The sequence below is a fragment of the Macaca nemestrina genome, chromosome 1 (genome assembly GCF_043159975.1).
Source record: "Macaca nemestrina isolate mMacNem1 chromosome 1, mMacNem.hap1, whole genome shotgun sequence".
Taxonomy (NCBI): Eukaryota; Metazoa; Chordata; class Mammalia; order Primates; family Cercopithecidae; genus Macaca; species Macaca nemestrina.
Window position 1 is genome coordinate 37,283,506 of NC_092125.1, and position 27,411 is coordinate 37,310,916.

A 27,411-nucleotide genomic window follows, 5' to 3' on the forward strand; every position below is an offset into this window, starting at 1 on the left:
CAATGAGAAATTTAAATATTTATCCGTGCGGGACATTAGAGGAAACCAAACAATGGGAAATACCATAGGCGCTCCCTAGAAATGTAAGCAACATCTGCCTTTCACAAACAACCAGTGTTATAAGGAAGTATGAAGAGTCATAAAAGCCATTTTGACCCTGGTGTTCACTTCTGATTGTTCTGCTTTTGCCTTCTGTTATGCCTGACCCAGCATGACCCTACCTCCTTCTTCACTACACATGCCAAAATTTGCTATCCTGAGATCAAGAGCCGTCATATATGGTGTGAAAAGTAACCAACAACCCCTGGTGCCATCTTAATTCCAATAACCAATACACTGGAATGGGTATGAGCCAACACAGTGGTAATGAGAAACGTTTCCACTTCAGGAATGCTCTGATTGCCATCGCCCCTTCAAATGGGCTAAGCCATCTATGATCATGCCCTGGCTGGTCCGTGAAAGCAAGCTCCACATCCTAGATGATGAGACATTCTAGGAAATCACCTAGGAGTTCCCCAACCCATGTCCTGTTGCTGCTTCATCAGTGTTTGCTTTCTTTCTGACACCATACTCCTGGGTCTGGTAGATTTTGTTACCTGTCTTTGACTTATTTGGATATGAGAGCCTTTTGGATTCCACATTTGTATTTCGGCACCCCTGCATAGTGTAGAGCTTTGCCTGTTCCTTTGGCTTCAGAATCTCCCATTGCCTCCTCAATGAAAGACTGCTCCATCTATGGCTGTCAGCACTCTCATGCCCCCACAACCAAGTAAGGTCCTTAGGAACAGGGACTGGGGAGACTTTTCTTTTAATAAGATATGGAAATATTTTTAGAATTGGATTAAATAGCCTTTTGAAACAGAACAAAATTGGAAGTTACTTCTCATAGTCACCTTATAAACTGATTGTTGTATCAGTGAGTGAATTTGGCATGGTTATATAAAAATGTAGGTTTTGAAATTATCTGAGAATCCTGTGTAAACTTGGGAAGATGCATGGCTTGGCTAAAGCCCCAGGACGTAACAAATTTGGGCTGTAAGAATATCTTAGAACCAGCTTAGAATGTTTGGGTTTTCCCACCTGTGGATAGAAGTAAGGAGGTGGCCTAGAGATGTAGACAGGGATGCCTCTGAGATTGGCAACATTTCACAAGATAGTGCTAGGGATTTATTTATTTATGTATTTATTTTTAATTTGTTTTGAGGGAGGGGAAGAGGGAGAGAGAGATGGCAGAGAAAGAAGGAATGTTGAGGTGACTGAGAGACATTAGGATAGGCAAAGCATCCTTAACTTGGGCCTTGTTTCTGTGACTTAAGCATAATGGAAAGCAGTCTCTCTTCAACAGACAAAATGCTGCAAAAGTTTCTAGGCCCACTGTTAGGAGCTTAGATTCATTTTTTCATGGATATAATGTTCAGCAGGGTTTTATGGGCTCACATTCATAAACAAAAACTCTTTGTGGGTATTTCATGCAAAATATTTTCAGTTCCCACTGGGAATAGCAGGAACACATCTCCAATACAAAATAATAATAACATCAGATAACATGAAGAATAAAGAGGCAGTTTGAAGAAGAGAGAACCAAATACTGTGGCACTTGGTAGAGTTACCCTCTCTCTGTGCCAGCAACATGAAAATGCCCATTATAAGTAGCATTTTCCTAATATTATTTTAGTAATGTTAGTAATGTTTTATAATGTTAGTGACTTTTTTAAGTTTATAGAGAATTTGCTGTAAGTATAGATATGCTTTCTTATTTACTTGGCTTATTTTTTTTCTGCAGACATGCATTTCTAATTGTATAAGGCAAATTAATGGAAAATAAGACTTAGAGAAATGTATCTATATTAAGAAATATCTGTATAAGAAAACAATATGTCAGGGCATGTATAGGTTACCTAATATTATTACTGTTTGAAGAAATAAACAAGCTGGTAATTTCTATACTGAAAACAGATTACTCTCGGGCCCACTATTTATAGTGATTCTCCCTCAGATTTTAAGCCACATGTGTCAGATGTTTTTGTCCTTTAATTTATTTCTTTATTTAAAAAAGGAGTCTCCACAAAAATAATTCCTTTTAAATGCTTTAATTGGGCATAAATTTTATATCTGACTCCAAGTCCATCTCTCTTTTTTGCATTCACTCTGAAACATTTAAGTGTCACTTTAGGTAACTATCAGGGTTAGGTGTGAGGAAGTCAGGGTGGAGCAAAAAGATTGAGTGTGGTTGAGGAAAACTAAGGCGTGCCTTTGAAGAACTGGTGGCATTGTTGAAGAGAAGACTGCATCTTTAGGGCAGAAGAGCAATAGAGTGTGACAAGCCCAATGATAGGTGCTTGTAGGAAGGGCTGTGGGAGCTGTGACAACCTTGCCAAAGGGGCCAGAGGACATACAGTGAAAAGGACATCTGAACCAAGTTCCCAGAAGTCAAAATTTAAGCACATCTAGGCTCAACATTCTTTCCAAAGTAGAATGTTGACCAAAGCTGTTTCCCTTAATTGCTCTGACTAGATGAGTCATGGAGACGTGTTGTCTGCCTTCTCTGTCATTACATCATTTCACCGTCTTCTCATGGATAGTGCATTGTGACTTTGTGTATTCCACGGCCATTCCATATGGCAACCAAAGGAAGGGCAGGGAGTGAGGACAGAGTGCCTCCCTCAGGGATGTGGCTTTTCTATGGCAGGCCCCTTTACAGTCACATTACGCCCCATCTTTCCTATAACATGGGAGAGTCTTTCTTTTTAGGATTTAGTGGCTCAACAGGTTTGGAAGGACTTGGGAAAGGGAGGCTTCCCTGAGTTCTGTTGCTGGGAGAAGACAGGCAATTCAGGAGGTCAAATGGCAAAGGTAAAACCACAGTGGAAGGCTTCTCTGTGGACAGAGACTGAAGGGTGTGGAGGTATCGAAGCTGAACAGCAGCAGGGGTGCCTGACAGAATCTCAGCTGCCATCCTCAGGGACTCAGAAGCAGCCTTTTCCCCTTCTGCAGCGATCATCTAGAAAACAGATGTGACGAAAAGCAAAGTGATTGTTCTTCGTTCCCTGAAGGCTTCACCACTATGCAGTGTGACCCAGCAGACAAGCACTGAGCATCTACTATGTGGCAAGCACTGTTAAGCGAGAACAGGTTTATTCTTCTTTCTGAAGGGTCTTGAGCTGGGGAGACAGATCACACTATTAATCACAATTTAAGGTGGAATTTGTTAGGAGCCATGACAAGTATAAATGAAGTACTAGGGGAGTTATTAGCATCCGGTGAGCCTTGAAAGATTAGGATTTTGCCAACATAGAGAAAAGATTAGCCAGCATTCTATGCAAAGGCATGACGTTGTGAAAGGGTGACCCCCAACTCAGGCAAAGTGAATGGGTAAGCATTTCTGAAGAGAAAGTGCTGAGCTCACTACCCAAATGCCACCTGAAAGTGGCTGAAGAGGACTTCACTCAGAGATCTAGAAGCAACTGCCCTGGGGACTGTCCTCCTCCCCTTCCTCATCCTCACCTCCCCTCAGTGGTCCACAGGCAATGATCCTCTTACCGGTACCGGTTTTTATCTTCACCTGCTCTGTTGTTTCAGAGAAATCTGCCTCCCTTCATTCTTCATTTTCCTCTTCCCAAGGCCCCCTCACCCACACCTCAGTCACTAGAAGCTGCTAGCTGCCGCGTCTTTGCTTCTTGCTGCCATGTCTGAGTGGAGTTGAGCAGCACAGCCTTCTCTTGGCTCTGGCGTTGAGAGAACTGGGCCCTGATCGTGGTTGTCCCTCCAAAACTTGTGCCAAGCTTGGGATACAGTTCTAGGGAATATCTAGAAGTTAGGGTGACTATGATTACCCAGGAAAAGATGCCAGCACTAAAGAAGAGGGATTGATGTGTGTGGAGGAGATACCTCTAAGGAGAGAGAGGGAAGGTGAGACTCAAGCAGTGGGTGGCCACTATTATCAGTAGCTTCAGAGAGGGAGAGGAGTTGCATTAGTCAGTCAGGGGACTATGAACACACTTTAAGAGAGCAAGCAATTTTAACAGAGTTGTAAGGGCCCAAGACCGCTCTGCCCAGTGCCGAATGAATGGACAGTAAGGAAGCAAAGGGGGAATGTTCTCCACCAGCAGGCCTTCCTCAAAGAGCAGTCTGGGTGGGAGGATGGAGTGCTCACCCGCACTTTGGCCTGTCTTTGCGCTTCGGCCTCCACAGCCAGCGAGTGCTGAAGGCCAGCTGGCAACCTCACATCTTTACTGAAAAAGAAGAACGCAGGCATGTAGGTGTGCAGCCGTGATTTAGGGACCAGAGCTTTCACACAGATTTGCAGGCCTCTCTACTGCTGTCTCATGATGAGTAGCAAATTCTGACTGTGCCATCCCTAGACTTCTGAGGTCAAAAGTAGGCAGAGAAGGGCATCTCCAAGGTCGACGCCTCAAATGCAGGTTTGTATTATTGCTGATGCTACAGTAGAGCTGTGGTTCCTCATCAGCAGCACAGCAGGTTTTGTATTGATGAGCTGTGCTCAGTTTTTCCACTTAGGTTGTAATCTAAACCTCAACTAATAAATTTGAACAATGGCTTGAAGAGCCACATTACTGATAATAAAGATAAGGGGAATTCATCCAAGTTTATAAAAGACAAGAATTGATTTTGAAAAGGCTACAACTGACCAAATAAGAACAATGCTTAATGTATTGCATAAAAGATACAAAATTGTCTTTTGACCCTGATTATAACTATAAAAATGCATATATGGAAAACAGTTTAGCTGCCCCTCAAAAAGTTAAATATGGAGTTACCATATGATCCAGTAATTCTACTTCTAGATATAGACCCTAGAGAATTGAAAACATGTTCACTCAAAAACTTGCAAATCAATGCTTGCTGTAGCATTATTCATAATAGCCAAAGAGCAGAAACAACCCAAATGTCCATCAGCTGATGAACAGATAAAATGTGGTATAGCCTCAAACAACGAAATATTATTTGATCATAAAAAGTAATGAAGTACTGATTCATGCTGAAGCATGGTTGAACCTTGAAAATATTATGCTAAGTGAAAAGAAGCCAGACACAAAAAGCCATATATTGTATGATTCAATTTATGTGAAATGTCCAGAAGAGGCAAATTCATTGAGACAGAAACTAAATTAGTGGTTGGAAACTAATTTAAGAAACTAAATTAAGGAGTACATCGGGGGTTCCCGCTTAACGAACACAGGCTTCCTTTTGGGATGATGAAAATGTTCCGAAATTAGATAGTAGTGATGGCTGTACCCATTTGTAAATATTATACTAAAACTACAGTTTAAAATGGCAAAAATGTGACATTTCTTTTTTTCTTTCTTTTTTCTTTTATCTTTGAGACAGTTTCACTCTGTCACCCAGTCTGGAGTGCAATGCGCAATCTTGACTCACTGCAGCTTCCACCTCCTGGGTTCAAGTGATTCTCCTGCGTCAGCCTCCCGAGTAGCTGGGATTACATGCGTTTGCCACCACCCCCGGCTAATTTTCTTTCTTTTTTTTTTTTTTTTTTTTGAGCTCAAGTCTCGCTCTATGGTCCTGGCTAGAGCACAGTGGCATGATCTTGGCTCACTGAAACCTCTGCCTCCCAGGTTCAAGTGATTCTCCTGCCTCAACCTCCCTAGTAGCTGGGATTACAGGCACGTGCCACCACGCCCAGCTAATTTTTGCATTTTTAGTAGAGACAGGGTTTCACCATGTTGCCCAGGCTGGTCTCAAATTTCTGACCTCAAACGATCCACCCACCTCAGCCTCCCAAAGTACTGAGATTACAGGTGCGAGCCACTGCGCCTGGCCTAAAATGGGAAATGTCACGTAAATTTTATCTAAAACAATTTTTTAGCTGCATAGAGAAAAAACAATCAGAGTAATTTGTCCAAATGTTATAGTGATTGTGTTATGGCTGTAAGATATTAGATAATTTGTTTCTCTTTTTTACAAATTTATGCTGATATGGCTATAGTACTCAATGAAAATAATTTTTCAAATGAAAAATTTAAAATGAAACCAGAATATTTTCCTTTATCATACTATTCTTCCTAGTTAATTTCCTACCCACATTTCTATTCTCTCCACTTTGATTCCCCAAATACAGGTCACTGAATCCAAGGCAACCTGTGGAGAGAAGAATTCAGATGTTAGTGAGAGCCTCCAGGTGGGAGAGCATGCCTAAACCCTGATGGCCATTGTTCTGTACTAAGGAAGAAGATTCCCTTTGAAAGGACATCATTTGCCTGTTTTATTTAACTTCACAGTGCCTTGCAAAGAGTTGTTTAACTTGCATAGTGCCACCCAATAAATATCTGTGCAGTTGAAGATGGTGTGTTATGCTGAATAATGGTCCCCAAAGATATCCCATGTCCTAATCCCTGGAAGCTGTGAATGTTACCCCAAGAGGGATTTTGCTGGTGTGATTAAGTTAAAGGCTCTTGAGATGGGGATACTAGCCTGGATTATCCAGGTGGCCCTAAATGTAATTATAGGTGTCCTTATAAGAGAGAGGCAAATGGTGATTTGACTACAGAAGAGGAGAAGTTGATGTGATGATGGAAGTAGGGATTGAAGTGATGCACTCTAAAGATGGAGGAAGGTGCCACGAGCTGAGAAATGCAGGCAGCCACCAGGTGCTGGAAAAGGCAAGGAAACGGATTCTCCTCTTAGAACCTCCAGAAGGAATTGGTCCAGCTGACACCTGGACTCTAGCCCAGTGAAACTGATTTTGGACTCTGGTCTTCAAAACTAAGAAAACTACCACCAAGTTTGTGGTAGTCTGTTACAGAAGTAATAGGAGCTAATACAGCTGTATTTTTAAAATCTGTTTCAAAATGCACCAAGTTGAGAACCAGTGTCTAGTCTCTCTTCCAAATGTCTTTCCCTTATAGGATGTTTTCACTTCTACAACTGATGCTGGTGGCTCCAGTTTCCTCCTGCTTCCCAGTCCCGCCCACCCCCTTGACTGAAGTTGGAAACAAGAAAGGGAAGAAAATGGACTGTGGATTCTGGAAAGGAGGGGCAGGGCATGGAGCTCTAATGTTGACCCAAACTCTTCTTTTTATACTTATTTTCTCATTATTTTTTAGTGGTTAGACAAACAGTAAGCATAGTGCATTGAGAACCCTGAGAAGGCTGATTTGGGGGTATGGGTGAGAGTAGGGAGTGTTGATAAAGACATCACAGAATAGGTGGCATCTTAAAGGACAAATAAAATCTTGCCTGTGGAGAAAAGGGAAGTATTCCATGCAGAGGATACAGCCCAAGAGGAGGCAGTGGGAGCATAAAAGTGCTGAATGCTGGACAAAAGCTAAAGTAGGTTGGAGTATTAGATTCAGTGGGAGAAGGATGGCAAGAGGTGAGACTACAACATTTGGGTCAATTTATTCATTTATCCAAAAAACATTATCTACCTGCTGTGTGATAAACCTGTGCTGAGGACCAAGAGATGGATAAAACATAGTTCCTGCTGCTATGGATGTCATAGTCTGGGAAAATTAATGTCTTAGATAGATGGTCCCCAACTTGCAATGGTTTGACACTTTTTGACTTTTATCATGGGTTTATTAGGATACATGCATTTTAGATTTACGATATTTTTTGCTTTATGATGGGTTTATAATAAATCAAGGAACATTTGTATATATATTATAATCAGTGAAACAAGGGCAAGCTTGAATGTCAAGTGTCTGGACTTTATCCTTTAAAGGAGAAGGATGGATAAGGAAGGGAGGGTGGAGGGGGACATCCCATAAAGCACAATTACTACCAGTGCCTTGGATTCTTGGGGTCCCTCTATTTGAGGTCCTCTTTCCAACTACCATGATTCACAACCTCCTAACCCAGTTCTGGGCCTGGGTGTCCCCACGGCTTCAGTGACAGGCTCCATTGCTGGTAGTAATTGCCACTCCACTGGCCAGTTGGCTGGAATCCTGCTGTCTTCTCACTTCTCCTCTGAATACCTTTTGCCTACCTGCCTTGGTAAGAATCAAAGCCACCGACCCTGGCCGTGGATGAGCTTGCTCAGTTTGCTCCTGGGAACCGTGCCTTATCATCTTTGTGTACAACCAACCCCTCCTGTCCATTCCCACCAACCCCACCATTCCTGCCAGCAATCATTCTCAATACTTAATACTAGGTGAGTACTTGGGGATGAATTTAAAGTCATTGGAGTAGGTTTGAGAGCAAAAACTGTGGCAATGACTGATTAACAAGCACCATACTGATAACTATAATTGACTCAGAGTCAATTTGGCAACCTCCTAACTAGCTATAAGTTCCCAAAGGGATGGTCCCTAAGGGATGGAACTGGCCATGGAAGATTTAATAAATGGCCAATGAGCAAATGAATAAAAGATAAATATTTCAACATATTGGCCATTACGTTTATCTAAGTACCTTTGCATCCTGGGCGATGCTCTTCCTCTCTAGAAGAATTTCAGTGAGGGATCGATGTGCTAGGAGGCGCTTCATGGTGGTTTGCACAAGGAACTGCACAGCTTTAGATACATGAGCAAGACTGCTTAGGAGAAGAGAGGCATTTTCCATTCGGTAGTAGCAAACGGCATCTATCTCCATTATAAACATGTCTTTGGTCACGATCTAGGCAGAAAAAAGTTTGGATGACAGGCTTGATTCTTGGGCTCCTTTCCTATGTGGGGATAGAGGAACTAAATGTGTTCAAAGGGAATTTTCTCCACAAGAGAAAAAGAAAGTTGGCCCACCCTTTATTCAAAATAGACATGTTTTTGAAAATTATGAATTTTTTTTTTCAAATACACGAAAGAACGCACAATTTAATCCTGTGGTAAATCCTTTTGTAAAAAAGATCGGAAATAATTTTCTCATATGAAGACATTCTGTTGATTCCAAACAAGGTCTTTCTAAACTGATACCAAAATAAAAAATCTGCTAAAAGAGAAGCACGTTCTAGGAAACAAGCACTCTAATGCATTGCTTGCTAGAGCATGCGTTGGGGGTGCTTTGATGATATACATCACAAGCCCTAGAAAGATGTCTTCACATTTCCCTTTTTATATTGATCATAAGGACCTATTTTAAGGGTTTAGCTATAAGGATGTTACTCAGTATTGCTAATTGGAATATAAATTGGAAAGAATTTAATATCAACAATAGGGAATTGGTTGAGTAAATTGTGATACAGCCACTAAATGAAATGCTGTATGTCCATTTAAAATAAAGGGATAGAAGCATTTAGCTAATATATGAAAAGATGACCACAATATATTGTTGGGTTAAGAAAGACACATTGCAAAATAGTATATATGGTATTATATATATATACACACACACATATATATATATAAATATATTTACAGGTGATATATATATGTCATACAGATGATCATATATATGATATATATGACATGATATATATATATAATATCTGTATATTATATATATATAATCTGTAAATATAACCACATACACTGAAAAATCTGAAAGGATATACTCCAAAATATCAACAGTTAACTATGGGTAACAGGATTAGGGGTGAGTTTTTTTTCCCAATTTTGTTTATTGTGTTAAAATACATATACCATAAAACTTACCATCTTAACCATTTTTAAGTATACAGTTCAGTGATACTGAATACACTCATAATATTGTACAGCTATCACCACTATCCATCTCCATAACTCTTTCATCTTGTAAAACTGAAACTCTGTACCCATGAAACAATAACTCTCCAATTTCCCCTTCTCCTCAACCCCTGGCAACCACCATACTGCTTTCAGTTTCTATGAAGTTGACTACTCCGGGTGCCTGTTATGAGTAGGATCATACAGTATTTGTTTCTTTGTGACTGGCTTATTTCACTTAGCAGAATGTCCTCAGGGTTCATCCATTTGTAGAATGTCAGAATTTCCTTTCTTTTTAAGGCTGAATAATATTCCATTGTAGGTTATAGATCACAGTTTATTCATCTCTTCAGTCATCAGTAGACACCTGGGTTGCTTCAACCTTTTGGCTATTGTGAATAATGCTGTTATGAATATGGGTGTACAAATATTTCTCCAGTGCCCTGCTTTCAATTATTTCAGGTAAATATGCAGAAGTGGAATTGCTGGGTCATACAGTAATTCTATTTTTAATTTTTTGAAGAGCCGCTATACTGTTTTCTACAGTGGCCGCACCATTTTACATTTTCCTACCAACAGTGCACGAGGGTTGCAATTTCTCTACATCCTCTTCAACACTTATTATATTCCGTTTTTTTTAAAAAACAGTAGCCATGTTAATGAGTGTAAAGTGATATCTTGTGATACTGATTTGTATTTTCCTAATGTAGTGATGCTGAGCATCTTTTCATATGCTTGTTGCCCATTTTATATCTTCATCTTCTTTGTATGTCATCTTTTGAGAAGTGTCTGTTCAAGTTTGTATTAGGGTTCTCTAGAGAAACTGTAGAATGTGTATGTGTGTGTTTGGGCTTCACCATACATATATATGCACACACACACATACACATATAGGTATCCTGGGGTGGGGAGAGAAAAAAGTATTGATTTAATGAATTGGCTCATGTGCTTATGGAAGCTAGTATGTCTAACATCTTCAGGCTGAAGACCCAGGGAAGAGTTTATTTTTTCTACTGGCAAAATTCCCTCCTCCTCAAAGGGAGGTCAGTCTTTTTCTTGAGCCCTTCAATTAATTGGATGAGGCCCACCCCACATTAGGGAGGGTGATCTGCTTTACTCAAAGTCTACTGATTTAAATGTTAATCCCATCTAAAAAAGTACCTTCACGATAACATCCAGATGTGTTTGGCCAAATATAGGTCTAATGATCATGGTCTAGCCACACTGACACATAAAGTTAACTGTCACAAAGTTCTTTGCCCATTTTTTAAATCGGGTTGCTTACTTTTTTTTGTTGTTGACATGTATAAGTTCTTTATATATCTTGGATATTAACCCTTTATGAGATATATGATTTGCAAATATTTTCTCCCATTCCCTAGATTGCCTTTGCACTCTGTTAATTGTGTCCTTTGATGCACAAAAGTTTTAAGTTCTGAAGTAGTCCATATCATTATTTTTATTTCCTATTTTTGAGCATAAATAATCATTTTGTCCATGGTAGGTAGACCATGGAAAATGTATAGAGAAAGCAAAAGTCATCATTTGGCTTACCTCATGAAAAGGTATCTCCAGAGTTTGGAGACGAAGGTCAACCTTGTGGTAGGTATCCAGGCAGGGCAAAAAAAAGAAAAGACCTAGAAGAAGGGGAGGAGGAAGTGACAGATAAATAACTGGCATGAAGGCTGTTTGGGTTTCACCTTTTTGGGGTCAGGTTGCACACTACATTACTTTTCCTAGCCTCTCATTACAGACCGTTGGCCCGTCCCACCTCCACCTGAGGGTAAAAGGAGAGCACTATTATAATTTGCTCCAGGACAATAGGTATAAACAGGGATTGTCCCCAGCAAACTGGGCTGTGTGGTCCTTTTAGTCATGGTACTGGCCTCCCCAGATCTCAATTGCATGTCTGTCCTTTCACTAGAATTGAACTCCCTAAGTAGTGTCCTATACACTATTGTTAGCCTTAGTGTCTGACTTAGTGCCTTTTAGGTGCTCTCTAAAATTGTTTTTGAATCCATGAGTGTACCCAGGTGTGAGACTTTAGAGTCAGCAACCTCCATGTCATATTCTTTAGAAAGTGGGCCCCAGAAGTAATCACAATAGCAATTATCATGATGCCAGCTTTCTGGTTGGCTAGTTAGTCCTCACCCACCCAATATAATATACAGGATCAATGTGCAGTAAACATTTGTAGATTGATTTGTTGAGATTTTGTGAGAGCCCATTGGATTCTGTGGGCTCCTGCAAGAGCGAAAGCTTTGTTGAAACAAGCAGCACCTCACAGAGTCCAGGATACTAGTCAGCTACTAGTCCTCCTCAGTGCCAATTGAGAAGGTTCCCGAAAACCAGGGCCAGAGCAAGATGTTCTTTGTCCTGGAACTACAGGGTCTGGTTCTACTTTTGTGTGGGCTCGTATATTCATTCTGAATCTTTAAACTCTGATATTTGTCCCTAGTCTGGTCTCTGCGGGCATGTCCTGGAACTCAGACCCTCTCCAATATATACACAGTGGGACTTTGCTCCTCATACCTTCCTGGCTGACTTAGATCTCCAACCCCCCACTACTAAACCTTTCAGACTGACCATACTTCTATCTGTTTCCCATAATGAGCTTGGACCTGTGGACATCAACTCCACTAGATCTTAAGGTCCTGAGATCAGAGACCATGTTTTATGGTTAGCACAGAGTCTGAGCCACAAGAAATGCTTAATCTATGTTTTTTAAATCCCTGTAACTGAAGACCAATTTGTTATTTGAATGCTGAACTTTGTCTGTCTCCCATGATTGGATCTGAGCACATGGATTAGGAACTAGCTCAGCTTTTCTCTGAGAATTCACAGGACTCTGACCATATCCACATTGTACTCAAACCAGTCCCCAGCCATTGGTCCTAAGCTAACTTGCTATTCCAGCAGGCCTCGCCCTGGCATGTGGGCTCTCTGTACCAGTTCTCTCTCTTGGCTACCTATGACCTAGTAGTCATGGTCTCTGAAGAATTTTTTAATAACCTATATTATATGTAACAGACTGGAAAATGCAGGTGTCATGAATCAAGTTACTTCATGTAATCTGAGGTACATATTATGAATCTGCAAGGGTTGAAGAAATTGGCAAGTCAGGAGGGAGGTGTTTAGGGAAAAAAGAGTGTTTTTTTACCAGGGCCTTTGGCTCTTCCAGGAAGCAGATGTCCCAGTCGGAATATAATTACTCTTTCATACTCTTGTACAACCTAAAGAGAAATTTAATCCTTTCAAATCACTCCTAGAAAGAAAAATAAAGTCTTCAAAAGGCCTTGGCATAAGAATGATCCTAAATATCAGAAATGTTTTGAGAACCAAGAAAAAAGTTCTATTAATCCTTGTTTCCAAAACCTATATTTAGTAAGTATAAAATTTCAGAAATGAAAAAGTGTGGCCGGGCGCGGTGGCTCAAGCCTGTAATCCCAGCACTTTGGGAGGCCGAGACGGGCGGATCACGAGGTCAGGAGATCAAGACCATCCTGGCTAACACGGTGAAACCCCGTCTCTACTAAAAAATACAAAAAAAAAACTAGCCGGGCGAGGTGGCGGGCGCCTGTAGTCCCAGCTACTCGGGAGGCTGAGGCCGGAGAATGGCGTAAACCCGGGAGGCGGAGCTTGCAGTGAGCTGAGATCCGGCCACTGCACTCCAGCCTTGGCGACAGAGCGAGACTCCGTCTCAAAAAAAAAAAAAAAAAAAAAAAAAAAAAAAAAAAAAAAAGTGTATTCACCGTGTTAATTTTTGAACCCATGGACTGAATTTTGATTAAAGACTTAACGATTATCTAAAAAACCATGGCCAACATTCCCTAAATTAAATTAATCTTATCAAGGCATGTTAAATCTTGTATTTTACGGTGATTTCTGCATTCCTAGCTTTTATATGTATTGCTCATTACCTATTTAACAGAAAGAGGAAGTATATTTTAATACCACTTGTGATATTTTGTTTCAGAATGCAATTTCTTCTGAGGCTGCTTCAAAATGATTCAATTGGATTTTTTTTTTTTTTAAGACGAACTTTTGCTCTTGTTACCCAGGCTGGAGTGCAGTGGCATGATCTAGGCTCACTGCAACCTCCACCTCCCAGATTTTCCTGCCTCAGCCTCCCGAGTAGCTGGGATTACAGGTGTGAGCCACCACGCTCGGCTAATTTTTTGTATTTTACTAGAGATGGGGTTTCACCATGTTGGTCAGGCTGGTCTCGAACTCCTGACCTCAGGTGATTCACCTGCTTTGGCCTCCCAAAGTGCTGGGATTACAGGTCTGAGCCACCGTGCCTGGCCTCAATTTGATTTTAATTTGTCAATTTTCATTGGTGATAGATCTAGAAAATTCGTGTTTACCCTGAAAATGTGCAGAGATACTTTTAAATGACAAAAAGATTCTGGAGAACATCTGTTAGAAGAGAAATAGAGAAGTTACTGCATACTACTTTAAAAATAAACTTCACTTTCTGACCCAGTATCAGAATCTGAGTTCAATTGCATGTTTATCACTGACTTAACTTGGTCTACTTATTTTGATATTAATATATGCCCCACTCTTTGATGATATGGAATTAATCTTTATTTTCTCAGTGCTTAAAAAATGCCTGATACGTTGTAAGTATTCAATAAATATTTATTGAATAAATGAAAGAATGATTTGTGACTATAGACAAATTTATTTTCCTTCCTTATCCTCCCTCCACTTAAGAAAGCTCCATTGAATAATAACTAGCCAAATATAAAAATGTAATAAAGAGGCCAAACAAAACACATTTTGAAGTGTGCTTCTTAAAGTAACAGGATCTACTAACCCACTCTAAGTCTTTTGAGATTGGGAAACATGTTTTGTTTGTCTTCATGAGTTTACAATTTTATGAGGCTAGAACACTGCCTTGCTTGAAACAATGAGAATGAATGACTGCATGCAGTTCTTAGAGCATGCGTAGCAATTCCCAATTGCTTGGTTTCCTAGCATTACTCATTTCTTACCTGCTTTTATTGGAAGAAACAAATTCTCCCCAGAGATGAAGGGGAGTCTTACTTCTTCAAGACCTTGCTCAAATATAACTACCTGGTTCTGCTTTTGTTTCCTCTCCCTAATTGGCTTCTTAGGGCTTACCATCTTAAGTGACCCAGACCCGAGAGCCTTTCCCAAAAACTATTATGGCGGAGTCAGTGTTGGATCTTGTGGCAATCATGCAGGTGCTCAGGTCACCCTTCAAGAAGAGCCTGCTGGAGCGAGACTCTGTCTCAAAAAAAAAAAAAAAAAAAAAAAAAAGAGCCTGCTGCCTTCTATATACAGTCTATAGGAAATACACTTTATATTCAAAGATACAAATAGACTGAAGGTAAAAGATGGAAAAGATATACCATACAAACAGTAGCTAAAGGAGAGTGGGAATGGCTATCCTAACATCAGAGAAAATGGACTTCAAAACAAGCAAACATGTTACTAGCAGTAAGGTGGGACATTGTATAATGATAAAAGGATCAATGCATTAGGAAAGTGTGACAATGATAAGCATAGATGCACCTAAAAACAGAGTTCCAAAATACATGAGGAAAAAGACCAAAATAATTCAAAGTAGAAATAGACAATCCAATAGTGACAGCTGGAGACTTCAATACCCTACTTTAAACAATAGATGGAACTAGACAGACATACAAGACTTGAATAACACTATCAACAAATAGACCTAACAGACATCTACACAGAATATCTCCACCCAACAACAGCAGAATAACACATTCTTTTCCAGCATATATGAAACATCATTTCCAGGACAGATAATAGGCCAGGTCATAAAACTAACTTAAACAAATTTAAAAGGATTGAAATAACATAAAGTATATTCTCTTATTACAATGAAGTTAAATTAGAAATCAATAACAGAAGGAAATTTGAGAAATTGACAAATATGTGGAAATTAAACAACATACTGTAACCAATGGGTTAAAGAAGAAATCACAAGGAAAAAGAGAAAATACTTTGAGATAAATGAAAACAAAAACACAAGATACCAAAATGTATCTTGGGGAGGAAAATGGGGAGGGAAAGATGAAGGGGAAGAGGAAAGAGCTGCTGCCTGCTGTGAGGAGTCAAACCAACAACAGCCCCAGCAGCAGGTATACTGTTTCAGCCAAGGACGCAGTCTTCCTAGCAGTTCCAGCCAATGACTGAGATGGCAGGAGTACTAGGGCCGTGCCATTTCTGCCCATTGTGGGACTCCTATGAAGCAAACCTTGCTCTGGAGTTCCCTTTTGGGCTGGCCAAGGCTTTCTCAGAGCTGCACCACAGTCAGAAGTTCTTTCCACCCAATCCTTTCTTCCCCTTCTCATATCACAAGTGTCAGGCCTGCATCACTGTCTGAAGGCTTCTCCTGACTACTCTTGTTTTCTTTCCTGTTAATCTTTCACAGGCAATGTCTCCCAATAAATCTCTTGCTCCTCTAATTCCATCTTGGCAGGTGCTTCCAGAACGGACACAGGTCTTTATTTATTTCAGGGACAGGCATCTGTAACCACCTGTGGGCCAAAGATAATCATAACTCATGGTCTACAGAAGCTGCCTGAGAAGTTTTGTGGAAGTGTGTGAAGTGGAGTGGATGTCATGATCCATTCTGGTCACAGAATGCAGATGAACGAGACATAGCCAATATAATACATGTGGTAAGTGCTAGAACGAAGTGAAAGCAGAGTAACACGGGAGCACCGGGAAGGGAATGACAGTCTGGGGGAGTCAAGGAAGGCTTCCTGTTTACATTTGAGCAAGGTCTTGGAGGAGTAAGAGACTCACCTGGAAGGTGAGTCGGGGGTGAGGGCATTCCACATGGAGCAAAAACACGTACCAGAAAACAAAAGTGAGAATGGGCATGGTGTAGCCAGTGAGGGGCCTCAGGAAATTACCTATTGCATCCTCATGGAATCTCACCTTTATGCAGAACCAGATGGAAAAAGGGAAGGTCATGATGATGAAGAGCAGGGAAATGAGGACAAGAAGCCACTCACAGGCCCCTAAACCGGAGGATTTGGTACCTTAAAAAAATTAAAGCAAAAGAATAATTATATTGAAACTTCACTGTATTCACTGACGAGCATCTGTTGTCCAGTCCTTGGTATTGGAGTCAGAGCAAGTTGGAGACTTTGCTGGAAATATTAGAATAAGTCAAATCAGAGTAGCCAAGAGTTCACAGGGCCTGGGGAGGAGCAGGCTCCTGGAAAGGAGGAGCACAGGTACAGTGGCTCACGCCTGTAATCCCAGCATTTTGGGAGGCTGAGGTGAGAGGATCGCTTGAGTCCAGGAGTTCAAGACCAGCCTGGGCAACATAGTGAGATCTTGTTTGTACAAAAAAAAAAAAAATTTAAAATTAGCTGGGTTTGGTGGTACATGCCTGTAGTTCCAGCTACGCAGGAGGTTGAGGTAGGAAGATAGGTTGAACCTGGGAGGTTGAGGCTGCAGTGAGCTATGACTGTACCACCGTACTCAAGCCTGGGTGACAGAGCTAGACCTTGTCTCAAAAATAAAATAAAAAAGAAAGGGAGTGGGTGTATACTGGAACAGGCACAGAATTTGGGAAGAAGGTCTGGATTCCACTTCTGGCTCTACTGTTTCATATCCAGATGACCTTAAGCAAGGCGTGTGACCTTTCCGGGCCTCAGTTTCTTCACTATATAATATGGATGCTAACATCTCATGACTATCCCATAATGACTAATTCATGAGCTATATCTTCCATCTCTGGCATAAGGATAAAATAACACACACATATAAAAAGCAGTGAGCTTTACTTATGTGTCTTTTTTTTTTTTTTTAATACTTTTAAGTTCCACGGTACATGTGCACAACGTGCAGGTTTGATACATAGGTATACATGTGCCATGTTGGTTTGCAGCACCCATTAACTCATTATTTGCATTAGGTATTTTTCCTAATGCATATCCCTACCCCAGTCCCTCACCCCCCAACAGGCCCCAGCGTGTGATGTTCCCCGCCCTGTGTCTAAGTGATCTCATTGTTCAGTTCCCACCTATGAGTGAGAACATGCAGTGTTTGGTTTTCTGTCCTTGTGATAGTTTGCTGAGAACGATGGTTTCCAGCTTCATCCATGTCCCTACAAAGGACATGAACTCCTCCTTTTTATGGCTGCATATTATTCCTTGGTGTATATGTGCCACATTTTCTTAATCCAGTCTATCATTGATGGACATTTGGGTTGGTTCCAAGTCTTTGCTATTATGAATAGTGCTGCAATAAACATACGTGTGCATGTGTCTTTATAGTAGCATGATTTATAATCCTTTGGTATGTACCCAGTAATGGGATTGCTGGGTCAAATGGTCATTCTAGTTCTAGATCCTTGAGGAATCACCACACTGTCTTCCACAATGGTTGAACCAATATACTCTGCCACCAACAGTGTAAAAGTGTTCCCATTTCTCCACATTCTCTCCAGCATCTGTTGTTTCCTGACTTTTTAATGATCACCATTCTAACTGGCATGAGATGGTATCTCATTGTGGTTTTGATCTGCATTTCTTTGATGACCAGTGATGATGAGCATTTTTTCATGTGTCTGTCGACTGCATAGATGTCTTCTTTTGAGAAATGTGCTCATATCCTTTGCCCACTTTCTGATGGGTTATTTTTTCTTGTCAATTTGTTTGAGTTCTTTGTAGATTCTGGATATCAGCCCTTTGTCAGATGGCTAGTTTGCAAAAATCTTCTCCCCTTCTGTAGGTTGCCTGTTCACTCTGATGGTAGTTTCTTTTGCCATGCAGAAGCTCTTTAGTTTAATTAGATCCCATTTGTCTATTTTGGCTTTTGCTGCCGTTGCTTTTGGTGTTTTAGTCATGAAGTCCTTGCCAATGCCTATGTCCTGAACAGTATTGCCTAGGTTTTCTTCTAGGTTTTTTATGGTTTTAGGTCTCACATTTAAGTCTTTAATCCATCTTGAATTAACTTTTGTATAAGATGTAAGGAAGGGATCCAGTTTCAACTTTCTACATATGGCTAGCCAGTTTTCCCAGCACCATTTATTAAATAGGGACTCCTTTCCCCATTTCTTGTTTTTGTCAGAAATAACACCAGATGTGTGGTGTTATTTCTGAGGCCTATGTTCTGTTCCATTGGTCTATATATCTGTTTTGGTACAAGTACCATGCTGTTTTGGTTACTGTAGCCTTGTAATATAGTTTGAAGTCAGGTAGCATGATGCCTCCAGCTTTGTTCTTTTTGCTTAGGATTGTCTTGGCAATGTGGGCTCTTTATTGGTACCATATGAACTTTAAAGTAGTTTTTTCCAATTCTGTGAAGAAAGTCATAGGTAGTTTGATGGGGATGGCATTGAATCTATAAATTACTTTGGGCAGTATGGCCATTTTCACGATATTGATTCTTCCTGTCCATGAGCATGGAATATTCTCCCATTTGTTTGTGTCCTCTTTTATTTTGTTGAGCAGTGGTTTGTAGTTCTCCTTGAAGAGGTCCTTCACATCCCTTGTACGTTGGATTCCTAGGTATTTTATTCTCTTTGCAGCAATTGTGAATGGGAATTCACTCATGATTTGGCTCTGTTAATGGTGTGTAGAAATGCTTGTGATTTTTGCACATTGATTTTGTATCCTGAGACTTTGCTGAAGTTGCTTATCAGCTTAAGGAAATTTTGGCTCAGACGATGGGGTTTTCTAAATATAAAATCATGTCATCTGCAAGCAGGGACAATTTGACTTCCTCATTTCCTAATTGAATACCCTTTATTTCTTTCTCCTGCCTGATTGCCCTAGCCAGAACTCCCACTACTACGTTGAATAGGAGTGCTGAGAGACGGCATCCCTGTCTTGTGCCAGTTTTCAAAGGGAATGCTTCCAGTTTTTTCCCATTCAGTATGATATTGGTTGTGGGTTTGTCATAAATAGCTCTTATTATTTTGAGATACGTTCCATCAATACCTACTTTATTGAGAGTTTTTAGCATGAAGAGCTCTTGAATTTTGTCAAAGGCCTTTTCTGTAACTGTTGAGATAATCATGTGGTTTTTGTCATTGGTTCTGTTTATGTGATGGATTATGTTTATTGATTTGCATCTGTTGAACCAACCTTGCATCCCAGCAATTTAGCCAACTTGAAAGTGGTGGATAAGCTTTTTGATGTGCTGCTGGATTTGGTATGCCAATATTTTATTGAGGATTTTTACATCAATGTTCATCCAGGATATTGGTCAAAAATTCTCTTTTTTTGTTGTGTCTCTGCCAGGCTTTGGTATCAGGATGATGTTGGCCTCATAAAATGGGTTAGGGAAGACTCCCTCTTTTTCTATTGATTGGAATAGTTTCAGAAGGAATGGTACCAGCAGCTCTTTGTACCTCTGGTAGAATTTGGCTGTGAATCCGTCTGGTCCTGGACTTTTTTTGGTTGGTAGGCTATTAGTTATTGGCTCAATTTCACAACCTGTTTTTGGTCTATTCAGAGATTTGACTCCTTCCTGGTTTAGTCTTGGGAGGGTGTATGTGTCGAGGAATTTATCCATTTCTTCTAGATTTTCTAGTTTATTTGCATAGAGGTGTTTATAGTATTCTCTGATGGTAGTTTGATTTCTGTTGAATTGGTGGTAATATCCCCTTTATCATTTTTTATTGCATCTATTTGATTCTTCTCTCTTTTCTTCTTTATTAGTCTTGCTAGTGGTCTATCAATTTTGTTGATCTTTTCAAAACAAACCAGCTCTTGAATTCATTGATTTTTTGAAGGGTTTTTTGTGTCTCTCTTTCAGTTTCTGCTCTGATCTTAATTATTTCTTGACTTCTGCTAGCTTTTGAATTTGTTTGCTCTTGCTTCTCTAGTTCTTTTAATTGTGACTTTAGGGTGTTGATTTTAGATCTTTCCTGCTTTCTCTTGTGGACATTTAGTGCTACAAATTTCCCTCTACACACTGCTTTAAATGTGTCCCAGAGATTCTGATACATTGTGTCTTTGTTCTTATTGGTTTCAAAGAACATCTTTATTTCTGCCTTCATTTCGTTATTTACCCAGTAGTCATTCAGGAACAGGCTGTTCAGTTTCCATGCAGTTGTGCAGTTTTGAGTGAGTTTCTTAATCCTGAGTTCTAATTTGATTGCACTGTGGTCTGAGAGACAATTTGTTGTGATTTCTGCTCTTTTACCTTTGCTGAGGAGTGTCTTACTTCCAATTATGTGGTCAATTTTAGAATAAGTGTGATGTGGTGCTGAGAAAAATGTATATTCTGTTGATTTGGGGTGGAGAGTTCTGTAGATGTCTATTAGGCCTGCTTGTTGCAGAGCTGAGTTCAAGCCTGAATATCCTTGTCAACCTTCTGTCTCATTGATCTAATATTGACAGTGGGGTGTTAAAGTCTCCCATTATTATTGTGTGGGAGTCTAAGTCTCTTTGTAGGTCTCTAAGGACTTGCCTTCTGAATCTGGGTGCTCTTGTATTGGGTGTGTATATCTTTAGGATAGTTAGCTCTTCTTGATGAATTGATCCCTTTACCATTATATAATGGCCTTCTTTGTCTCTTTTTATCTTTGTTGGTTTAAAGTCTGTTTTATCAGAGACTAGAATTGTAACCCCTGCTTTTTTTGCTTTCCATTTGCTTGGTAGGTCTTCCTCCATCCCTTTATTTTGAGCCTATGTGAGTCTGCACATGAGTTGGGTCTCCTGAATATAGCACACTGATGGGTCTTCACTCTTCATCCAATTTGCCAGTCTGTGTCTTTTAATTGGGGCATTTAGCCCATTTATATTTAAGGTTAATATTGTTATGTGTGAATTTGATCCTGTCATTATGATGCTAACTGGTTATTTTGCCCGTTAATTGATGCAGTTTCTTCCTAGCATCAATGGTCTTTACAATTTGGCATGTTTTTGCAGTGGCTGGTACCGGTTGCTCCTTTGAATGTTTAGTGCTTCCTTCAGGAGCTCTTGTAAGGCAGGCCTGATGGTGACAAAATCTCTCAGCATTTGCTTGTCTCTAAGGATTTTATTTATTCTTCACTTATGAAGCTTAGTTTGGCTGGATATGAAATTCTGGGTTGAAAATTGTTTTCTTTAAGAATGTTGAATATTGGCCCCCACTCTCTTCTAGTTTGTAGGGTTCTGCAGAGAGGTCTGCTGTTAGTCTGATGGGCTTCCCTTTGTGGGTAACTTAACCTCTCTCTGGCTGCCCTTAACATTTTTTCCTTCATTTCAACCTCAGTGAATGTGACAATTATGTGTCTTTGGGTTGCTCTTCTTGAGAAGTATGTTTGTGGTGTTTTCTGTATTTCGTGAATTTGAATGTTGGCCTGCCTTGCTAGGTTGGGGAAGTTCTCCTGGATAATATCATGAAGAGTGTTTTCCAACTTGGTTCCATTTTCCCCATCACTTTCAGGTACACCAATCAAACGTAGATTTGGTCTTTTCACATAGTCCCATATTTCTTGGAGGCTTTGTTAATTTCTTTTTCCTCTTTTTTCTCTAACCTTGTCTTCTCACTTTATTTCATTAATTTGATCTTCAATTGCTGACACCCTTTCTTCCACTTGATTGAATTGGCTATTGAAGCTTTCGCATGCATCGTGAAGTTCTTGTGCCATGGTTTTCAGCTTCATCAGGTCATTTAAGGTCCTCTCTCCACTGTTTATTGTAGTTAGCCATTCATCTAATCTTTTTTCAAGGTTTTTAACTTCTTCGCGATGCGTTCAAACATCCTCCTTTTGCTCAGAGAAGTTTGTTATTACTGACCTTTTGAAGACTACTTTTGTCAATTTGTTAAAGTCATTCTCCATCCACCTTTGTTCTGTTGCTGGCGAGGAGCTGCAATCCTTTGGAGGAGAAGAGGCGCTCTGATTGTTAGAATTTTCAGCTTTTCTTCTCTGGTTTCTACCTATCTTTGTGGTTTTATCTACCTTTGGTCTTTGATGTTGGTGACCTACAGATGTGGTTTTGGTGTAGATGACCCTTTTGTTGATGTTGAAGCTATTCCTTTCTGTTTGTTAGTTTTCCTTCTAACAGTCAGGTCCCTCAGCTGCAGGTCTGTTGGAGTTTGCTGGAGTTCCACTCCAGACCCTGTTTGCCTGGGTGTCACCAGTGGAGGCTGCAGAACAGTAAATATTGCTGCCTGGTGCTTCCTCTGGAAGCTTCATCCCATATGAGGTGTCTGTCTTCCTATATTAGGTGTCTGTCGGTCCTTGCTGGGAGCTGTCCCCCAGTTAGGCTACACAAGGGTCAGGGACCAACTTGAGCAGGCAGTCTGTCCATTCTCAGAGCTCAAATGCCATGCTAGGAGAACCACTGCTCTTTTCAGAGCTGTCAGACAGGGACGTTTAAGTCTGCAGAAGTTGTCTGCTGCCTTTTGTTCAGCTATGCCCTGCCCACGGAGGTGGAGTCTAGAGGCAGTAGGCCTTGTTGAGCTGCAGTGCACTCTGCCCAGTTCGAGATTCCTGGATGCTTTGTTTACCTACTCAAGCCTTAGCAATGGCAGACACCCCTCCCCTAGCCAGGCTGCCGTCTCACAGATCGAACTCAGACTGCTGTGCTAGCAGTGAGCAAGGCTCCATGGGCATGGGCCCCACTGAGCTGGGCACAGGAGAGAATCACCTTGTCTGCTGGTTGCTAAGACCTTGGGAAAAGCACAGTAGTTGGACGGGAATGTCCCATTTTTCTAGGTAGTCTGTCACAGCTTCCCTTGGTTAGGAAAGGGAAATCCCCCGACCCCTTGTGCTTCCCAGGTGAGGCGACACCCCGCCCTGCTTCAACTCGCCCTCTGTGGGCTGCACCCACTGTCCAACCAGTCCCATTGAGATGAACCAGGAACCTCAGCTGGAAATGCAGAAATCACCCGTCTTCTGTGTCAATCACACTGGGAGCTGCAGACCAGAGCTGTTCCTATTCAGCCATCTTCTGTCTGGTTTGTTTTAAGTGATTCCAACCACGTGTCCAGAGGCTTATCTTCCATGAAATAACTTTCCCATCCATTACCTGCCTTAATGTCTGAAATTCCACCATTTTAACACCTCCATTAAGGTGTTGATCTCAATAGTCTTTGAAAATTACCTTTATGGGGTAATACTCACCTACTAATGTGTATGAAAAAGGAACTGGGGTTCAGAACATCCAAGATGCTTGGGTGGCAAATGAAACAATATCAAGGAAAGTCAGCCTCAAGAACACAAGCTTCTTGGGGGATTGTCTTATTTACACTATGCCCCCAGGGCTTAGAATAGTGCCTGGCAACCATACATGTGCTCAATAAATATTAGTTGAATGTGAGAAGAAAGGAGGATTGAAAATGATTTAAATGTAAGAGTTATGAAAATTTCAAGAATTTTAACCTCCAGGTACTAGAAAACTGACCAAAGGAATATTATTTGCCAGTTTAAAAATGTCATAGAAGACTAGAAGGCGACTAAAAATTAAGAAATTGTAAAGTCTACTTTCCTTCCTTCCTTCCTTCCTTCTTTCCTTCCTTCCTTCCTTCCTTCCATCCTTCCCTCCCTCCCTCCCTCCCTTTCCCCCTCCTTCCCTCCCTCCCTCCTGTCTTCCTGCCTTCCTGTCTTATTTCTTTCTTTCTCTTTCCCTCTTTTTTTCTTTCTTTTGAGCCAGGGTCTTGCTCTCTCCAGGCTGGAGTACAGTGATGCAATCATGGCTTTCTGCATCCTTGGCCTCCTGGGCTCAAGAAGTCTCCCCACTTTAGCCTCTCAAGTAGCTGGGACTACAGGTGCATGCCACCATACCTGGCTAATTATTTTTTTGCAGAGATGGAGGTCTCGCTATGTTGCCCAGGCTGGTCTCAAACTCCTAGCCTCAAGTGTTCCTCTCACCTCAGCCTCCCTAAGTGCTGGGATTATAGGTATGAGCTATGGCACCTGGCCTAAAATCTTATTTTTAAGAGATGAGAACAAAGGGGATAACTAATTAGTAGGCCTGAATATTTGATTTTCATGCCCAGAAAGGTCACCACCAAATTGATGTGCAGATCACTTGAAGAAGAGGACAGATATGCAAGTTGTACCAGCACAAAAACAAAATCAGCACTGAATACCATAGTATGGCAGTTTCTAAAGGCCATCCTACAAAATACTAATCCCACAGGGTGCTCCACCAAAGAATAATTTCCTGGGCAAATGAGTTTAGAGAATACTAGGCACTACATCCCATTCCTGGAGTTCCCAGTGCTCTTCAGGACATTGAAGCCAAGAAAATCTCGCAAAGCATTCTTAGCTTTGTTTACCCACATTTGACCAGGTAATATTTTCTCTAAGGAGCACTCATTGATATTCTATGGAACTTATTTCTCATGGAACCTACTCTGGGAAATGCTGCTCTACCAACATATTAATTTTTATAATATTCTTCTTCAAGGGCAATGACTAACAGTATCATTGCCATTTTTAATTAGTTTATAAATATGTTTCAGTTGCCAGTGGTAGCCATCACAAGTAAGAATAAACAAATGCGTATACAAAATTACATTTTATAAGTGAAGAAAGGCCTAAAAAATTCCTTCATACAGTAGCGAGAGATAGGAATAGAAAACTAATTTATATCCTCAAAACTAACGTGATGATTTACCCCCAAAATACTATTCTGTTAGAATAAGTTGCTTGAATATCCAATTTGTTTGGTTTAAGTGAATAGTGAAACATTAATTATTCAAGCAGGAAAAGCTTTTAAACATTGTCTGAAAGTCCCCAACATTTTGGTGAGGTGAAGTGCCTTTTCATTTCTCCCGTCTTAAGTAGCCTGCCTTTGGGAGTGTGGTGCTAAGTGAGAAAGAGGAGGGGACGTTACTCTGTGTTCCCCGTGAGCTTCAGAAACTTGCCACGCAAGGGCTCAGTAAAGGTCACTTCATCCTTAGTGGGACTGCTCGCCCACTGCTTAGGGTCTCCTGCTTTAGTTACTCTGTAGCTGGAGGGACTGAGGCCCACAGAGGTGCCCAAGGCCACAGCCAGTAGGACCATGACCAGAAATTAGGGGCAGTACCAAGCAAGGGTGAGCAGTTCAATCAGACTGTCTTACTCTAGGATTTTGGCTTCTCTACTTGCCAGCTACAGGACTTGCGCATGTTACTTAATTTCTCAGAGCATGTTTCCTCATCTGTAATAAGAGGATGGTGAGGGATTAAATAACTCAGTAAAACACCCAGTGTGTGTCTGGCATATAGTAGGGGTTTCATAAATGGTGGCTCCCTTACTTGCTTACCCTACCAGTGTGATCTGCTGCCTAACAGTAACAAGCCTTATAACCTCAGCATTGAATCCAGCAACCATTTACTGAACAGAGGTTTCTGACTGATGAAAGGGTATCATCAACGGGGCAAAACAGTATTAACATGACCCATTTAAATTACACCCCAACTGCAGAAATCTTCCTTAAATGGTAGCTTTCAGTGATCTAGCATGTACTGCATTGCTGGTAACTAGGAAATGTTAAAACTTCATAGCCAGCAGGAAGCAATATAACACACTATTCCTTATTTAATTTCTTTTAACAGCTGTCATCCCACTAAAGTGGTAATCATTTTTTTCTTCCACTCATTATAAAAAAGACTGGAGGTAGATAAAATTTTCCCGAGTTGTTTCTCCTGCAGAAGCAAAAGAGACACCTTTCTTTGCATTCCCTTCTTTGATCTAATTTTCCTCTCTTAGCTTGCAAGGTCGCAGCTGAGTATGTTTTTGTTCCAGACTTTGTGCAAAGTGCTTTGGGTGCCTTTTCTCATTGTATCCTCACCTTTACCCTCTGAGGCAGGTACTGCTATATGAGGGATGGTTAAGGTTCCTTCCTATGATCACATGGCTAGCAAGTGGTTGAGCTGTGATTTAAACTCAGGTGTGGCTCTTCTTCACTTGGCTCTGCTGCGGCTGCTTTTCAGAAAGAATGATCATCTTCCCAGAAGTTTAAAACGCTTTTAGGTAAGACCGAGGGGTGGGGACGCAGGAAGAAGAAGAAGCCACATAACTGCCTACAGCCACCAGCTCGTGCATGTCTTTACTTAAATTAGGTGCCCGTATGCCCCTCCATGGCCACACACACACAAAAAAGCTCATGGCTCCTTTGCCAAGTTGATTGGTCCCCAACCTGTACCACACTCCCTCCCCACTCCCATCCAAGGCTGGCCCCCAGACCAGTAAATAGCGATATTTGTATTTCTTCTGATGTTCTTTGCTCACCATAGCAGGTTGCTGGGTTCCTAACTTACGCCTTTCCGTTCCTGGGAACCAGAGCATCCAGCAGTCTGCTCTGGCTTCAGTGGGTCTCGTGAGATGACCCTTTCCACCTTATCTGACACCCCTTAGTTATCACCTGGAAAGGCGGCAGATAACGGTGCCGGATCCGTACCTTCCTCGGGCCGCTCGCTCTCCAGCAGCGCCACCACCTCGGTACCCTCCTCGCCGGAGCCCCGGACCTCATCCACGTCCACCACCGTGGCGGCGGGCGCTCGAGGCTCCCCCGGGGTCCCCGCCCGTCCGGAGCCCGACGGCTCGGGCCCAGCCTCCCGGTGTCTGCGGCCTCCGCCGCTCCTCTCGGCCTTCGCGCTCTTGTTCTCCTTGTGCGGGGACCTGCCGCCTCGCCCGCGGGACTCCCTGGAGGAGCTCCGCGCCCTCCTCTCCATCCTCGGAGCTGCTGGGCGGCCGGAGCAGCAGCGCGAGAGCGGCACGGGATTGCAGTCCCTGCGGAGTCGCTGCGGGTCTGCGTGGCTCTCCCGGGGGACCCTAAAGACAGTTGGGTGGGGGCTGAGGGCGAGGGGCGGGACCCCGGGGTCGTGGGCGGGGCCGTGGCGGGGCGCACCCGGAACCCCGACGGCTGTT

At 41.5% G+C, this 27,411-nt stretch overlaps 2 protein-coding genes across 8 annotated transcripts in view; one reads left to right on the forward strand and one right to left on the reverse strand.

Moving 5' to 3' along the window:
* LOC105484506 (axonemal dynein light chain domain containing 1) overlaps positions 1 to 6,318 on the forward strand; it is a 192,775-nt gene extending 186,457 nt beyond the window's left edge. For all 5 annotated transcript variants that reach the window (XM_071076277.1, XM_011746195.2, XM_011746192.2 and 2 more), the window contains one exon: positions 6,098 to 6,318. In XM_071076277.1, the coding sequence (XP_070932378.1) occupies positions 6,098 to 6,105 (8 nt within the window). In that variant the 3' untranslated portion in view covers positions 6,106 to 6,318. The remainder of the gene's footprint in view (positions 1 to 6,097) is intronic.
* Positions 932 to 27,295, reverse strand: LOC105484503 (NPHS2 stomatin family member, podocin). 3 transcript variants are annotated; one of them, XM_024793661.2, is made up of 8 exons: positions 26,942 to 27,294; positions 16,539 to 16,642; positions 12,757 to 12,829; positions 11,151 to 11,233; positions 8,392 to 8,595; positions 6,062 to 6,117; positions 4,154 to 4,232; positions 933 to 3,001 (listed from the first exon to the last, which is right to left on the reverse strand). In XM_024793661.2, the coding sequence occupies exons 1-8, from the start codon at positions 27,213 to 27,215 to the stop codon at positions 2,723 to 2,725; spliced, it is 1,152 nt and encodes a 383-aa protein (XP_024649429.2). In that variant the 5' UTR covers positions 27,216 to 27,294; the 3' UTR covers positions 933 to 2,722. The 3 variants fall into 3 exon arrangements, with proteins under 3 accessions (XP_070932383.1, XP_024649429.2, XP_070932382.1); XM_071076281.1 differs by having other exon boundaries at positions 2,879 to 3,115; positions 26,942 to 27,295; XM_071076282.1 differs by lacking the exons at positions 12,757 to 12,829; positions 16,539 to 16,642 and having other exon boundaries at positions 932 to 3,001; positions 26,942 to 27,291.
* Positions 27,296 to 27,411: the final 116 nt, after the last annotated feature.

Bases quoted from the DNA above. Each gene is read 5' to 3' on its own strand.
- LOC105484503 (XM_024793661.2), bottom strand. From the start codon at position 27,215: ATGGAGAGGAGGGCGCGGAGCTCCTCCAGGGAGTCCCGCGGGCGAGGC. The intron at 12,830-16,538 runs GTGAGATTCCAT...ATTTCTCTTTAG, and splicing joins CCATCTGGTTCTGCATAAAG to GTTGTACAAGAGTATGAAAG. The intron at 6,118-8,391 runs GTACTTAGATAA...TTCTCTCCACAG, and splicing joins GCATCGCCCAGGATGCAAAG to GTTGCCTTGGATTCAGTGAC.